We start from the raw sequence: 17,754 nt of genomic DNA on the forward strand, positions 1-17,754 counted from the left end.
TGGGAAGAATTACAAACAAAAAGCCACTTTTGAAACAGAAAAACAAAAAGAAAATGTTAGAATGGGCAAAGAATCACAGACATTAGACAACAGATAATTGGAAAAGAGAGTTATGGATCTTAATTAAACCCATTGAATATTTGTGGGATTAGCTAGACTGTAAGGTGTGTGAGAAGTGCCCGACAAGAGAGCCACATCTATGGCAAGTGCTACAGGAAGTGTGGGGTGAAATGTCACCTGAGTATCTGGACAAACGCAAAGCAGTTTTGGATCTTTGGATCTGCAAAGATGTCATTGTTGCAAATGGAGGATTTTTTTATGAGATATCTTTGAAGTAGTTTAAGATAACACTGATGAGCAACCAAACTAGCCAAGTCTGAACCCATTAGATCAAGAACTACAAGAAAATAAGTCAACATACATACTCAGTATATTTAAGTCTAATTATTATATCCATGATCAGTAACGTATCAAGCCTTTAGGCATGAGTCTAAATCATTGTTTTGCATTGAGAATCAAGTCACAATCAAGGCACAAGTAGGTGTTTCTAATAGTAAAGATGGCTCAAAATGAGTCAAGACTTAAAGGGATAATTCACCCAAAAATAACAATTATCTCAAGACTTTCTTCTGCTGAATACAAACAAAGATTTTTAGAAGAATACCTCAGCTCTTTAGGCCTACACAATGCAAGTGAATAGTGACCAGAACATTGCAACTCCTAAAATCAAAATAAGGCAGCATAAATGTAATCAACATGACTCTATTGGTTTAATATGTCTTCTGAAGCAATACATTCACTTTGGTTGAGAAACAGATAGATATTTCAGTCCTTTTTCCTATAAATCTCCACTTTCACTTTCAAGTGAAAGTAAAGATTTATAATAAAAATTACTTAAATATTTATCCTTTTCTCACTCCCACCTATCATATTGCTTCTAAATACATAGATTTAACCACTGGAGTCATATGGATAACAGTTTATGCTGCCTTTATATGTTTTATGGAGCTTCAAAGTTCTGGCCACCATTCAATTGCATTGTTAGGACCTAAAGAGCTGAGATATTCTTCTAAAAATCTATGTTCAGCAGAAGAATGTCATGATTCTCTGAAATTATGTGATTGAAACTTTCTGGGTGTTTTAAAGGGAAAGTTCACCACAAAATAAAAACAGTCACATTTTTTCTTTACCAGAAAGATGAAAATCAATGGGCCTAGTAATGCAATATAATCTAGGCTTTTAAATGGCAATATACATTTGTATCTGGTTTGAAATTTGACAATGTGCTGTAAAAATAATTTTTCAATGGACACATACAGTCCATGGTGGTTCTTAATTTTTTGTGAGATAAATGTCCAGGATAGCTAGTTAGCTGCTAAATAACTATAATGGGGATAACATACAAAATGTGTCTGTGGCTAGCTAACGTTTTTTAGTTTAGTTTATTCGACTTGGCCTAACGGATAGCATTCCTGTCTTAGAAATTTTTCAAATGGAATTATTTTGTAACTGTAGATTAAAATGACATTTCTTCATACCATTCCACATACAAACATCGATGTTTTCCAAATATATTGCTCCACATTGATCCCAACAGGATGCCGTGATTTCGGAGTTGTTCCTCAGAAAACTGAATGACCTGATTAAGTCACAGTCTAGTCTCAAATAATAGTGATGAAAATAATTCCCAAACAGACTATTTTAATAATTGCATTCTAAATCATATACCTTAAATACGATTCTTCAATCCACATTTCAGTCAACAGTCAAATATGTAGGCGAAAAAGAATTTGCCTCATATCGACTGTGAAATATAATGGGAGAATCCCCAATAACATGCAATTGTAGAGTTCAATTCTCAAATATTTATTTCCACCCACATAGCACAAGCAACAAATGGCTATTCGTCTCCACGCTCAGTGACTAGATGGCAAAAAGCCACAACTTACCAGCAGCAATAAAGTACAAGGGTGTCAAGTCTCCGATCAAAATCCACACGGCGAAATGTTTTTATTTTTTTCCTGTACAATACTTCCATATGAACTTGAGCCAGAAAGGAAGGTATGTGATTCGGAATTGATAAATTGAGACTAATCTTTCAGTTGCAAGTGGTGCTAATCAAAGGTTAACACAGAATGTAACTTCTCTCAAAGCAAAATCTGCAAACAGTGACTTGTGCAATATATTCTGCTGTTCACTCTACTTTTCCTTTCAGATTGACACACTCTTGCCAGAAATGTTGAAACACCACGGGGTCGTCTTCTCAATGAGAAATCCCAAAAGAAAAGCACTACAAAAAGTTTAAGAAAATATTGATTTTGCATATAGTTTTTAAGTTGAAAAGCAACACTTTGGCTGAGAACACTTCAAACGTACACGCAGATTAGCGAAACCGCTAAATATCGCCGTCTTTTCAGCTGAATGAAAATCCTGGTAAACAGCGCTGTCACATGGTCAGTATCGGTATCGCAAGGAGAACATTGAAGAAAATGCTACGCACTTTACCTATTGATATTTCTTCCTTTTGATGAAGATTACGTTTCATTAAATCGAATTCATTAAATAAATAATAGTAATTGTGTATGGCAAAACGCATGCAGAAATGGCAGGGCACATTTGACTCACAACCAATGCACTGCAAAGGGGATCAAGTTGTTGTAAACATAACAGTAATAAACAATGCATTCACTGCTTTTTTTCTTCTAATAGATTGTACCTTAAGTAAAATAAACATGACATAACACGGCTTATTTCTTTGCTGAATTTCCTTTTTATGTTTTTTTTTTTTTTTCGTTCTTTCTTCAAAATGTTCTGGTAGGAACATTGAGCTGAAGTACTGTCTGATAACTTTTCTAACATTCATACCCTAGTTTCATAATGGTTTGTCATTTTTAACAGGTTGTTATCTAGCCTGAAGTGCAAAGTCCAGGATTAAAAGGCAGAATCGATTGCCTCACCCAAAGCACAATGCTTTTGTTCTTTATCACATTTGTTTCTTTGCTAAATAATTATTTATTGTGGAATATTAAACTATTTGCTTGGCTTGACCAATTAGAAAGTGCAAATAATGAAATTAACGTTCTGATAAAAAAAAAAAAAGATATTAAATGAATTATATATGCTCTTGTAAGAAAAACAAAACTTTTATACCACAACACAAATGAAGCAGAGACCTTTCCAAATGCACAGGATAAAAAAACAACAACAAAACAAAAAAAAAAAAAAAACACAAAATCATGCAAGACTTTAAAGAGAAGCACTCTAAGAGAACATTAAATATAACCCTGAATTCAAACTTCAGTTAAAATACTGGATTATTCCACTCTGTTTTCAAAATTACGTATGGTTAGGCACTTGTAAAAAAGTAACTTTGTCCCACAGCTTTCATATTTTCTTTGAAGACATGGCTGAATCATGGTTTGGATTTACAGATGTTGGATTGCAGCTTCAAGCAAATACAGCAAATGGCTTTTGGAGCCTCAGGAAAAGAATGTTGGGGGGGGGTGCCCCCTCCAAAATAACCCAAATCCACTATTCCTTAAGCCCTTCTTGCAATTAGACATGACAATTGGATGGATTCATGCAACACAGCACTCGACATCCTACAGAATGAGGACGTTGTCATATTACAAGGTTATTTTGAGGTGAACAAGCGGGGAACGGAAAAAGGGGCAAAAGACCAACTGTGGACTGGACAGGAGAGAAGGGAATGATCAGGCTGTTTTCAGCCAGTATAGAAGCTGGAAATGGGGATAGTTTATGATGACTTCTCCTTCCTTGCTCTGGGGGAATCTGCTCCACTGGCAGATCCATTCACACCATTAGCTGTGACAGACAAATGAGAGGTAGATTGACGTAAGTGATGGCAGTTCATTTTGTAGTCTAGATTCTTTCATTTGTAAATTCTAAAACAGAACACTATAATCTTCACCATTTGTCAGCGGTTCACCTTTATCAGTGCAGTATTATCATTAAATAGGGTAAACATATCTAAACAATAACCTTTCTTTGATTTGCTCTTGGAAGAACTTGATTTCTTCTTTAAGCCATGAGTCTGTGCATGTTCTCTCCACCGTCGCAGCTGGAAGTTGATAAATTTCCACATCATGAAAGCCTGAGTGGTACAGATTGCAGCCAGGACAGTCACCCTGAGAGAAAAAGAGTGCCATTACAACTCCAAAAATAAAGCAAAAGGTTGTCATTGCTTTTCCATCTTCTGGGTCTGTATTACAAAAACTTCCCATCTCAAATCTGAATATCTATACAATGCAAGTCAATGGGGACCAAAACCTTTAAGCACCAAAAAGGACATAAATCCATACTGGAGTGGTATAATCCATGTCTTCTGAAACAATACAATCAGTTTTGTCTCCTTGGTGCGATCATGATTTCAAGTTTGATTACACTTCCTCAGATTGATGCAGGCGCAGAGAGTGTGTACATGCACAGGGCAAGTAGTGATGGGACGATATATCAAATTTCTATATAAATGTGAACCATAACATGGCATAACTTGATATTTGGAAATTTGAAACATCGTTTTCTGACCATGTGATAATAAATGAAATAACCCCTCAAACATCATAATCTCTCCATCACTTGATTTGACCTTTACAGTGGTTTTTTTCTACACTATTTACAGGGTTCACACAAGGTCCTTAAAGTGCTTGAATTTAGCTTTTAGGACTGGAATACTGGAATACCTTATTTTGATGAAAAGTGTTTGATTAAAATGGATCTTTTCCTCCATTTAATGCGAGTCCATCAAAGATATGGCGCACTCCACTTTCACTGAATAATGTATATTACTATTCTTCCAGTTCTTTAGTCAGATAAAAAAGTAAAAATTAAATATAAATTTTAATCTCATGCAACATGGATGCACTAAAGAAACAGATTCTTGTTGATGTTCGCTGAACCGGAAGGCTGTGAAACGCATGTTAAACTCTTAAAGTGACAGTACCTTTTTAGTGTTTCTTATACAAATGAATGTAAACTCAATGTTATTACTTGTAAATTGTACACATTATTTCAAGAAGTGATAGCTCATATCATTATTATACTGTATATACAATTTCATGATATAATATAGCGAGCTTCACATGTGAAGGAATAACCAATGTAATCAGAATTGACAGAAATTATCCAGTGGATGCCAAATAATACAAATTCACAATAGATCGTGCCAAAGCCAAATTAGTTGGAAACTGGGTACCAAAATTTTGAAGCTGTAAAAAGCACATAAAGGCATCATAAAAGTAATCCATATGACTCCATTGGTTGAATCCATATATTTTGAAGCAAAATAATTCAAGAGTTATGGCCCAAAATGTGATTTTTGTTTGTTTTGTCTGAGTCAAATGAAGGAAACCGGAAGTGTGTATGCTGTTCTGGTGCAGGGCTATTGTTACTTTTTGGGTAGGGTAACACCATCTGGTTGCTAGAAAGTTACCAAGGTGATACTCAAAAGGCTCCTTTGCTACCCTGAGTCCAATCAATGAAACCAGAAGCCGCTACGACATTCTGATCCGGAGAGCCCAATCTAAGCATTTTGAATGAAGTCAGTGGGGTTTGGTAGCTAGGGTGCTCTAAATATTTGCTAGGGCATGGCTAAGTAGTTTTCATGATGTAAATTGAAGAATGATGGTCACCCTAATAAAACAAGCCACCTGTCATTTCTGTAGGACATTCTGATCGAAAGATATCACTCTCAGCAATTTTGAATGAAGTCAACAGGTTTTGGTTGCTAGGGTGCTCTAAATGGTTGCTAGGTCGTGGCTAAGTAGTTTCCAGGATGATCATTAAGAGATGTAGAAATCGGTGTCTCGTTTGGAAGGCTGCATCCTCCGGATGTAGCGTTTGTCAGCCGCATACATCAAGGCTGTCTCGTTTCAGAAAAGCGAGTAGGACACTTCGAATGCGACCTTCTTTCGGAGGATGCATGAAGTGTATCCTTTGTGGGCACTCACAACCCACAATTCTTTGCTTCAATAAAAATGTCTCAAAAAATAACACCACCAATTTGCCCATAAATATGATGTTCAAACGCAAGTAATGTAAATTCCCAAGTTGAAGTATCTCAGTAGATGGGAGCAGAGTATATAATATGTATAATTATATTAATATATAATTAAAATAAAGTATTAAGACTAAAACTACACCTGTAAAATCTATTTTCTTATCTCTTTACATCATTATAACTCTCCTAAATTTTATCTCATACATTCCCTTCCAAAGAGACTTTACTATGATATCATAGTAACCATGTTACGTTCTGTTTCCGTTTGTCCTATGAAGGCCATCTCATTTAAACGAGACTTGTTTATTCTGCAGCCTTCAAAGGACGCGTCCTACCTAGCATGCAGCCTTCGAAACGAGAGACAGCCAGTCTCTACGAGTCCGCTGGTTTGTTTTTGTTTGTCATCAGGTTCTCAGATGAGTTTTGGATTGCTATGGAAGCCGTGATTGTTTCCACAGTAACGCTGATCATGCCATCTTGCTGCCAACGAGCGGCACCTGATTGCCATTAGTTCCCTAGCTACATCTATCTCCCTCATAAAAATATGGAATTAATGCAAAATACAAGAGCATTTAAAATGAACTCAAACTAATATTAATACAAATATAAACACCTATTTATGTACATTTACAGCATTATTAAAGTTGTAAAAAATCTGAATGTTCTCAGAAAGTTTTGATAAGTTTAAATTTTTTGCTCACAAGATACAGGCCAATTAGTAATTACAGGACACACCAAAAAACGTATTAGCTTATTTCTTTAAAACTATTTGACATAAAAATTCTTAAGATAACTGTCAGGCGGGTCTGCAAATGATATATACCAAGTTTTGTGCAAATAGGACAAATGGCCTAGGACGAGTTAAAAGTAGTTAAAAAAAGTAAAATAATCTAAAATGGTAGAAAAGATTTAACGTGGAAATAAAAATTAATGTGATCATATCTTTTAAGGGCACTAACGGATTTGGAAAAACGAAAAAATTATTCTAGCCTATACAATTCCGAAGTTATTAGCCAAAATGAAAATCAGGTTATTATAGCGCCACCATGTGGCTAATTCTAACAAAATGTAATGTATAGCTTCCTGTAGAGACCTTCCTTGTGTTTAAAACCTTTCAGGACCATCAGCCATTCACAATTCAAAATATTACGTGCTGAGGTTTGATTGGCTGTTGGCGGCCATATTTGTTAATTTGTCGAATCTATTTCTTAACGTTGTCAATCAAATGGCTTATCAGTTTTTTTTGTTGAAGCGCCCCCTAGGGGTGGAATTGTACAAAACTTTGTGAAATCTAAACGTCCTGTTGACTACGTGTCCCAAGTTTGGTTACGTTTGGAGTTTGTGTTGGATAACTTATTCAAATCACATTTAACCGAAGGAATTATACCGTTAATATCTTTGGAAAGATTTTAAGTATCGAAATGTTGATAACAGTTTGTCAGGGGGGTCTGCAGATGATGTATACCAAATTTTGTGCCGATCGGACTAACGGTCTAGGAGTTCGAAGATATACATTTTGTAGGGCTTGATTCAAGGAATTAAAGGAAAACAGCATTTTGATTCTAGCCTTTACGATTCCAAAAGTTATAAACAGAAACACAAAAGTGCTTATTACTGTGCCACCTTGTATCTGACGGGGCCACTCTACAAATCTCTACGATTTACGGTCTCTGATGCCCAGACACTTTTAAGGGCAGAAAAAAAAAGAAATATAAGAAAATCAGAACAAATACAATAAGGTTTCTGAACCTTCAGTGCTTGGACCACTAAGTATTAACTAATATAAATGTCGAATTTTTTTATTTTTTACAAAAGTTAAATTTTGATTATAATAATGACGACAACAATTACTGAAATATAAATATACACTTTCACATTTGAAAAGGACAGGTTTTTTTCAGTTCTATTGCTTGTTCTGGACCTAGTCAGCCTGAATGTCACTATTTTTGAAAGCTTATTTGTTTGTGATCTTTTCTTATAGAGAAACTCTTATTATTGAAACTTTGAGCATTCATATAGTGTATTGAAGAACTTATTTTGATGAGAAATTTAGCATTTTGCAAATTTTTTTCAGAAAATAAACAATATTCTGTAATATTTTGTCATTTACGTTTTATTATATCAAATCTAAAAATCGCCAACCTCATATCGTATATCAAACTGAATCGAGAGATAACCATATTATCCCATCCCTAAGGGAAAGGGGTCTGTTTTTCACCCAAAACTGATTGTAATGCTTCAGATGACATGGCTTAAACCACTAGTCATATGAATGACCTTACTGTACTGAACGTTACTCCAGTATAATGCTGCCTATATGTCCTTTTTAAAGCATGAAAATGTTAGCATTGTATGGACAAACAGACATAATATAATTCAAAATATCTTAATTTGTCTTCACCCAAAAATAAAAATTCTCTCATCATTTACTCACCCTCATGCAATCCCAGATGTGTTATGACTTCCTTTCTTCAGCAGAACACAAAGATTTTTAGAAGAATATTTCAGCTCTGTTGGTCCATACAATGCAAATGAATGGTGATTAGACCTTTGTAGCTCCAAAAATCACATAAAGGAAACATAGAAGTAATCCATATCCATAATCCTCCAGGTGTTAAATCTATATCTTTAGAAGTGATATAATAGGTGCGAGTGAGAAACGGATCATAATTTGTCCATTTTTTTTTTTTTACTCTAAATCTGATCTCTATGTCTGGTCACCATTCACTTGCATTGTATAGACCAACAGAGCGGAGATATTTTTCAAAAAATCTTTGCTTATGTTCTGCTGAAGAAAGAAAATCATACACATATTTACATTTACATTTATGCATTTGGCAGACGCTTTTATCCAAAGCGACTTACAGTGCACTTATTACAGGGACAATCCCCCTGGAGCAACCTGGAGTTAAGTGCCTTGCTCAAGGACACAATGTGGTGGCTGTGGGGTTTGAACCAACAACCTTCTGATTACCAGTTATGTGGTTTAGACCACTACACCACCACTCCATATGTGATGGCATGAGGGTGAGTAAATTATGAGAATTATAATTTTGGGGTAAATTATTCCTTTAAAATCTGACAACTACATTGTTCTAAATGAGATTCTAACTGAAATCGCCATGGTTACTACTACACAGATAAGATAGAATTCTAGATTAGGATGGCCCCTTTAACTGAATCCTTTCCATCCACTTTCAGTAGAACAGCTTTTAAAATATGATTACATATTATTCAGGCTGGTTGCCCAGGTTATAAATCAAGCTAATTTAATAATATGTGATGCAGGGGGCCTGGGTTGCTCAGCAAGACGCTGACTACCACATCTGGAGTCGCAAGTTTGAATCCAATGCCTGCTGAGTGACTCCAGTCAGGCTTCCTTAGCAACAAAGTAGCCCGGTTGCTAGGGTGGGTAGAGTCAAGTTGGGTTAATCTCCTTGTGGTCGCTATAATGTGGTTCTCACTCTCGGTGGGGCACATGTCGAGTTGTGCGTGGATACCACAGAGAATAGCGTGAGCCTCCACACGCACTAGGTCTCCGCGGTAATGCGCTCAACAAGCCACATGATAAGATGCATGGATTGACGGTCTCAGACATGGAGGCAACTGAGATTCATCCTCTGCCACCCGGATTGAGGTGAATCACTATGCCACTACGAGGTCTTAGAGCGCATTGGGTATTGGGTTCTCCAAAATGGGGGAGAAAGTAAAAAAAAAAAGTAAAATAAATTAATAAGTGATGCAAAGTTTTTTTTTGTAAGGTGATCATGTCATCTTCTGTTCTGCACATTTTTACATTGAAAGCAGACACACCCAGCAGAATCAGATCATGCCTATTTTGTCAGTGATGCGCAGATCACAAAACCTTTATGGTTTAACTATGGCATGTGTAATAAGACTATGGTAACCACTGGTAATCCTATGGATGGTCATGTCAATGTAACTACAGTTTCTATAAATATTGTATTTTTTATGAAAAATGGAAGCCTAAACCCATTTGGAAACTAACTTGATTGCAATTATACATCAACCACCAAAAACAATTTTAGTAAAACTCTGTTAAAGTACAACTTTTTGCAAACATGAACTATGAGAGTTAGCTTTAATTCAACTATTCTCCCATACTTGCTTTTTTCACAGTGCTTACCGAACAAACAGCACATTGAAGCATCCCTCTGCAAAGTTCAGACCCTGTTTCTCTGCTCCGGCGAGCCCAAAGCCCACAGTAAGAACAGACAGGGAAAGAGTCAACAACCGGCCCAGCACAAACAAAACAGCCCACACTGTAAACCTGTTAACATACACAGAGACACAGGCTTCTAAAAATGCTTCATAATGGAGAAGCATACTTTCCTGAGATTAAAAGACAATTCTAATATATTTACAATACATTTGAGGTGTTAATTAACAGCACTTGGTCTGTTCAGTGAATGGCACTCACCCAGTTTGCCTGTCCTCATTACTGAAGTAAACCAGGCGGGATAAATGGAAAATGAGTTCAACAAAGTAATGCAGAACCAGCAACACCAGGCCCAACCGGTTCAGACTGGAAACACATTAAATGTAATATAACATGAGTGAAACCAGTACCAAACCTTAAAGTGCAATTGCTTTCATTATGCTTGTCTTAGGGCCATTCACACCGGAAACATGCTTGTAGTACATCTGCATTATTTTGATTAATTGTTGTTTTTTTTAGCACATACAGTATATTAGACAGACATCTTTGGTCATTGTATTGCATCTTGCAACATGCACATTGTGTTTCTAAGACAGTATGCAATGTTCAAGACCTCTGCATTCCAATTAACCTTGCTGATTTTGAACACAAAAAGGCCCCCTTATGCAATAATTTATGCACATCAGTCAAGTAAGGTTTGAAATGTACATGCAGCATGACTATTATGAATAAAACAAACTAAAAACGGTTGCATACTTTAGAATGTAGGCTCCTGCAATGTGGACCAGGTAAAGGCTTATATAAACAAGCTGACGAGGAATATCCTCCTGCAAAAAAACAAAAGGACATGCAGTGTTTTTTTACAATAACCAAATAAACAAAGTATTCCACAAACCGGTTCCATCTTTTCACCGTTATTGTGTGTTTGTGTCCATAATTGGCTACAGTGACGGTCAAAATTTGGTAAACATGGAACCCTTCAGAGAGGGAAATCTGTCCCGTCACAATAACAGGATACAACGGTCCTGCTTTCAGTGAATCCTCAACACAAGTCCAACTAAGAAACACTGTTGACTTTGCTCACTTTCTTGGCCTTCTGGAAGTAGAGCTCTGGGATAGCATGGAGCCAATAGCCAAGCTGACAGATGTAGTAGAACTTCATCTGGAACCTGAAACAGATATGGAACTCCTTTAGCATCTCCAGGACTTGTGAAATCAAATGTCCTTGATAAGTGCATGTGCGTTACATGCAGTAAAAAGATGAGAATCAGAAGAGAGAATTAGAGGTAGGCTAATGCAGGATAATTTGATCAGCAGTGTTGTAAAAGTTTCTGAACAACCTTCTTGATGCAAACCAGCCAGGCAGATCAGTTTACCAAAAAAAATATAACTAATGACCACTCTGTAGTAGTGACATCACAGAGCTCACAATGGAAAGACAAATGGAATTAAAAAAATGTTTTATTCTACCCAGTCTTCTCATCCACCTTTTTAAACTCCCATGCTTTGTAACACTCAGTGTTGTTATCTTTAATGAAAACTAAAATGAAAATATTAACTGAATAAAGAATAAAAACAACTGGAAAAACTTAAAACTACACTAAGATATATTTTCATGACTCCAAAATTAACTAAACTAAATGACCATGAATTAATTGTATTTTTAGAAACTAGAAAAATAAAATAAATCCAAGAGTAAAAACTAAAATAAATTGAAAGAACAAATTGCAAATAAAACACTGCAATAACCCAGGTACAACCAGAGCTATTTATCACTATATCCCACTAACCCAAATTTAAAAGAATGTTCTGGGTTCAATGCAAGCTCAATCAACAGTATTTGTGGCATAATGTTGAATAATAAAACATTTTTAATAATTGACATCCCTGGTTTATAAACTAAATAAAAAAAGGTCTTGCAGTAACAGAAAGGCATTTACAATGGAAGTAAATGGGGCCAGTCTATAAACACCACACTACACACTTTTTCAAACGTATAGCCACAAGACATGAACATTATACACGTTAACATGATTTTAGTGTGATAAAACACTTACTAACCTTATCTGTTTAAAGTTATATCCAATATTCAAACTTTTGTCATAACAGCGTTACTACAGTAAACCCTTTAATCTGGTAAATGCTGTAAAACTGATAAATCCCTGATTTTAATATTTAAAGTTTACAATTTGTGGCCATACTTTGAAAACATTGTTTATTTTAACATTTATGGACTGGCCCCATTAACTGTCATTGTAAGTGTAGAGTCCAAATTATTTTTGGTGGTTGTGATGAGGAGGGCGGGGCCGTGACTATGCACGCCCGGCCCCCAATTGGGATAATCAGCCTTGGAGTGGGATAAGTGCAGCGGGATGCGGCAGTTCGAGAGAGTGAGAGAGACACACAGCTGCCATGTGTGCGATTTTGTTTTGTGTCTTTTTGATAAAGTTTTCATTAAAATATAACTTTGATGCTTCGTCTGGTTCCCACCTCCTCATTTCCCATTTCAACCCGGTTACAGTGGTAATCAACATTATGCAAAAGCTTAAATTGCACTGAACCCTAAACATCTGCATTTCTCAGAAACAGAGCACAGTACTTACGGCATAAGTATGTGCGGGTAGCTCTCCCACAGACTGACTGGGTTGGACAGGAGGTTCTCCTTCATTGAAAGAGCATAAATCAAATTATTCTCTCAGACACTGCAATAAACATTAACATGCACACAAGCTCCTATTTATATGATGTAGGGTGGTTAAGCTCTTACAGAGACAAGAGTACTAGCTCCCCACAAGCAGGAGAAGAGGTAGAAGGCACTCAGCTGGCCAGACTCATTGAACTTGCTGTGCTTGGTTTTGGAGAAGTGCATCTTTCTGTTGATTTTCTGTACAGTCATGCATTCAAGTAAATGGGAAAACAAATAGAAACATTTATTAGTATTTACAGTGTCTTACAGAATACAAAGTAAAATATTTACATTGACATTTTATGCAGTTGACTCGTTACAACCGACATAATGCGATCAAGTGGTTGTAACCAAATTCATTGTACAAATGTCAGTAGATACTTACATCTAGCACATATTCCTGAATAATGGCATGCATGATGATGGCCACCAACATGTAGAAAAAGACAGTGGCCACATCTTTTAGACCATAGTGGAAGTAATTTACAGCCGCTTCCTCTGAACCCCCTAAAACCAGATACAAATAAAAAGATTATGACTGTCTCATTGGATGTCAAATTACAAGCATTTGGCAAATGGAAACCTGCCCAACCAGTTGGGAAAAAAATGGAAGCCGTCAAGTATTCTTGATTTCATACTAGTATAGAAAAGGCTGAAAAGATCTGATTATGGCATGCAAAGAGGGATAGTGAAAGACAAAGAGTATATCATTGACAATGAAGTACCCAGTTATTCGATTTGCAAGAATTAGACATTGCTAAATTGAAGTACGTAATCTAAGGATGGTGTAATTTTTATGGGCAGCTACTTTAAGTGACAGTATTATCAATTATCAGTTAATAAATATCATTAGCATGCAGTGGTTTGAGACGAGGGAAAAAAATAAATAAAAATGATTTGAACCATGATGACCTTCAGTTGATTTAACTATGCAACTCTAACATGCCTTAATCTTAGGGTCACAAAACTAATAATTAAATAGACTAGAACTGAGCTCAATTGATGTTGTTTTTGGTATTTATTGCCATATCAGCATCAAGGGCTATATCATGGCAAGTACAAGCTATAATAAAAAAATAAAAAATAAAAAAAAGACAAGATACATTAAAACACCCACACATATTTGTATTATATATATACATTATATATATGATCTAGTTTTGGAAAGAGGAAGGGATAATTTCCCACATGCTTACCATTTGCTGGAATGGTGACATTGTACTGCACAGTTATAAACAAAACCGCTACTTTTGATGTAATCTGCGTGGAAAGAAAAAATAAACTCTAAGTCCTTACACACCAAACACATAATGTTCTAGGAACGTTCGTTTTTGGTTCCCAGAACAGACATAGGACATTCTCTTGTGGTGAGCCAGTCAGGATAGTTTATGGAAGTAGAACGTTCACTGTATTTTTGGAGAACGTTCCCCTAACGGCAATATTCCAATATCCTTTGGTTAATAAGTCAATAATATGCACGGGTACCTTTCCAGTTCATCGAGCAACTAAAATGTACATTTTAATTACAATCAATCACAAGGTGACTAATTATAATCATATTTAAGACGAGCATATCATTAAATAAGGAGCATACAAGAGCTCCACGTTTGTTGAAAAAGAAAACTTCAAATCCCATAATGCCCCAGTACTGGCGCTGATAATTAGCAAACTATGGTCCAAATCAAACTGTTGAGCAAACTCGCATTCCTAACGAGAGTTGGGAGTATAAAATCAATAAGCTGCTAAGAGTTAAAACATTTTGCTTATATATATATATATATATATATATATATATATACACACACACACACACACACACACACACACACACACATACATACATTTTTTATATATACAAAAAAATATATATTTACAAATCAAAGAGTGACGTAAAGACACACCGATGACAGCGCTCTCAGTCATTCTCCGATTGCCACGTAACACTTCATTTGCGCGTAAAAAGAATCGGTGCGGCTACGATGTTGCGCAATTATATTACAATCAATTATGTCACTGCATATGTAATAAATCCGCTCGGTGGCTTTTGATCTGGCGCGTTTTTAAAAGTTCCTTAAACCGATTCAGATGGAACTCAAGTCTCTCGCGCATCACGTCTGATAGAATAAAAAAATCCCAACTAGTTAAATGAAGCCGGGAAACAAGCCAGCAGCATCTGCACTTGAGGCAAAATCATGCGCTTATTTATATGAATCAGTAATATGCAAACAGATTATGCAAACATATATACACTAGCTGCAACTAATCAAAGTTAAATTAAACGAAACAGTAACAAACTTTCAGTTTTTCTGCACTTAAAAGGAAGTGAAATCGTGAGATCTGTTTATGCCAGAACATTAAGGATGTGCAAGGTTTCTTGTTGGTATAAACCAGACAACAGTTATCCTCTACATAAATCATCTATTATTCTCACGTGCTCTTAAATTTGCGAGGATGAATTAATTATATTAGGAAGGGTTCTTACCTCGAACATTAGACCCAGCAGGAAAACCATAGCGACACAAGACACAATATCCGCATGGTTCTGGATCACAAACTCATGGCTGAGCACCGGTGGGTTCTTACTGTTCTTTTTTCGGATTCCCATCTTGGTGGATGCTGAGATAACTTTTGGTGGCCAAACTCAGTGTGTGTGAGTGAGGAACACGTCTTCACTATTGTTATCTGGCAGGCACGTCGGTCTTAACGCCTACGTCTGTCTTTCTTCTTCCTCCCTCTTTTTTCAGTTTAAAATACTTTGCACTGTGATGCGAGCTACAGAAATGCCATCTGCTGGACTGGAGTGGGCTATTATAAAATACCAAGTTTATGTAGAATAGAACAAAATAGAATAGAACATAATAGAATATGGAAATCGTCCACATGACTTGCACATTATTACTTGTTTTTAAAGCTATATGACAACTTTTAATGTTATACAAAAGGGTATAAGGGGTTTTGAAATCCCTAAATGCCCCACTTAAATGTAAGTGCTATTGAGTGCGTTTACATGCACACAATACACCAAAAATTCACTTTAAAAATGTTTTATAAATCAAGACGCAAGAAAAATTTGTTCACACAAGATTTTAAATCATTGGGTTATTCTCTGCTTTTGGTGTCAAAACATAAACGAGCATATGCACTACACTTGCGCTAGAGGTCTGCAACCCAAATAGGGCCCGATGGGACCCCAGAACCCGACGGGTTTCGGGCTGGGTTCTGTTCAGTTTTTCAAGTAGGACTTCGATTTGTAATGAATTAAGAAGAAGCTTTTTGCACATGGGCTGTCACTCACAGACATGCGTGAATGGACGAGTTAGTGGCTGTTCACACCAAACATGTTTCTTCAGCGTCTTGTCAAGTTAAAAAGAACTTCACATTTTCAAAAACTCATGTCGAGACACCTGCTCTGACAGGAACATGGCATTATCGTCCCATGTCTGTCTTGTGTTTCGTTGTCTGTCTTTGTGTGAGCACACGGTTTTGGTTGTTTTCCCTGCCATGCATTCTTCATTCTGTCTTGTTTCATGTCTGTAGCACAGTGTCTGGATCCTGACTTCCTGTCTGGTTCGGTTTCAGTCTGAGTCGGGATCTGGACACTGTGCTCCATGTCTGTCTCTGATTTACGTGGGTGCTTATGTCATCTTGGCAGCATGCACTCATGTCAATAGTTTGTCTGTGGTGCACCTGTGGTGAGCTGTCTTTATGTTGTACTGAGTTTCGGTCACTTCAGTCTAAGGTGACAGATACGTGTGTGGCCGAACTCTCGTACAGGTGTCCTTTCTTGTTTTTGTTGTGTGCATTGTGGGTGTTTGCCTCACGATGTACACTCAGGTTTCATCTAGTGTGAGAATCTTGTCTTGTTTGTCGGTTGGCATGGGCGAATATTGCCTTATTGTCTTGGCGATGTGCACTCATGCCATTTGGGTGATTTGTTGTCTTGTGAGAACACGTGGCTTTGTTTTGTTTCTGTATCGCCACGTGTCTCTCTCTGTCTTTAGTCATACAAGAGGCTTGCCATGCTCTAATGAAAGGACAAGTCCATGAGGGGATATGACCTAGAATTCTTGTCCCTGTCCTCGGGTCTGGGATATAATCAGACCTGCCTAATTTATATTTTTTGGGAAGGTCTGAATTAATCTATTAGATCCTGTGTCACAGAACGGGGTGAGGATGAGTACTTTCTCAAAGCAATGGCCAAAGAGCCATTTCCTGAAGCCTCTTCTATCCCAGAGCCAGTGCTTGAAGCCTCAACCATCCCAGAGCCAGCGCTGGAAGCCTCAACAGCCCCAGCCCCAGAACCAGTACTTTATTTTATGTATTTAATAAATTCCCTGTTTTTTAACTCTGCTTTTGGGTCCTGCCTTTTACTCATGACAAAAAGTTAATAAATGGCTTAAGGATAAACCATTTGACAACAGTAAAAATCTTTTATTTATTCAAACACATGAAACTTAAAAGCAAAAATATATACACATAATTAACTTTTAATCCCCCATAATTCCCTTTCACCCTCCTAATCCCCAACTCCACCCAGACAGTTAACCAATATCCTTGTGGTCCAACTTTGGAATATTTCCAAAATCTTAAAAATAGTAATCCAATTGTACCATATCATACACCTTTTTGGCATCAAGTGAGATAGCAGTGACTGGAGTCTGATCATTCGCCACTGACCACATGATATTGATGTTATCAGATGAGCTACGGACCCCGAATATACACCACCTGATCAATATGTATAAGAGATGTCATAACTTTAATTAATCGGTTAGCTAATATGTTTGACAATATTTTAACGTCTAGCTGGATGAGGGAAATTGGACTCATTTGGATCTTTGTCCTTTTTAAGAATCAGACTGATCCAGG

At 36.6% G+C, this 17,754-nt stretch overlaps 1 protein-coding gene across 1 annotated transcript in view; it reads right to left on the reverse strand.

Moving 5' to 3' along the window:
* LOC127633969 (translocating chain-associated membrane protein 1-like 1) overlaps nucleotides 1–15,605 on the reverse strand; it is a 48,892-nt gene extending 33,287 nt beyond the window's left edge. Inside the window, exons 1-11 of the mRNA XM_052113338.1 lie at nucleotides 15,368–15,605; nucleotides 14,082–14,145; nucleotides 13,271–13,392; nucleotides 12,967–13,083; nucleotides 12,803–12,861; nucleotides 11,284–11,368; nucleotides 10,956–11,026; nucleotides 10,461–10,565; nucleotides 10,167–10,310; nucleotides 4,003–4,148; nucleotides 1,950–3,825 (exon numbers count right to left, since the gene is read on the reverse strand). Coding sequence (XP_051969298.1) covers nucleotides 3,758–3,825; nucleotides 4,003–4,148; nucleotides 10,167–10,310; nucleotides 10,461–10,565; nucleotides 10,956–11,026; nucleotides 11,284–11,368; nucleotides 12,803–12,861; nucleotides 12,967–13,083; nucleotides 13,271–13,392; nucleotides 14,082–14,145; nucleotides 15,368–15,490 — 1,104 coding nt within the window. The 5' untranslated portion in view covers nucleotides 15,491–15,605 and the 3' untranslated portion in view covers nucleotides 1,950–3,757. The remainder of the gene's footprint in view (nucleotides 1–1,949; nucleotides 3,826–4,002; nucleotides 4,149–10,166; nucleotides 10,311–10,460; nucleotides 10,566–10,955; nucleotides 11,027–11,283; nucleotides 11,369–12,802; nucleotides 12,862–12,966; nucleotides 13,084–13,270; nucleotides 13,393–14,081; nucleotides 14,146–15,367) is intronic.
* Nucleotides 15,606–17,754: the final 2,149 nt, after the last annotated feature.

This window comes from Xyrauchen texanus, chromosome 41 (assembly GCF_025860055.1).
Source record: "Xyrauchen texanus isolate HMW12.3.18 chromosome 41, RBS_HiC_50CHRs, whole genome shotgun sequence".
NCBI lineage: Eukaryota > Metazoa > Chordata > Actinopteri > Cypriniformes > Catostomidae > Xyrauchen > Xyrauchen texanus.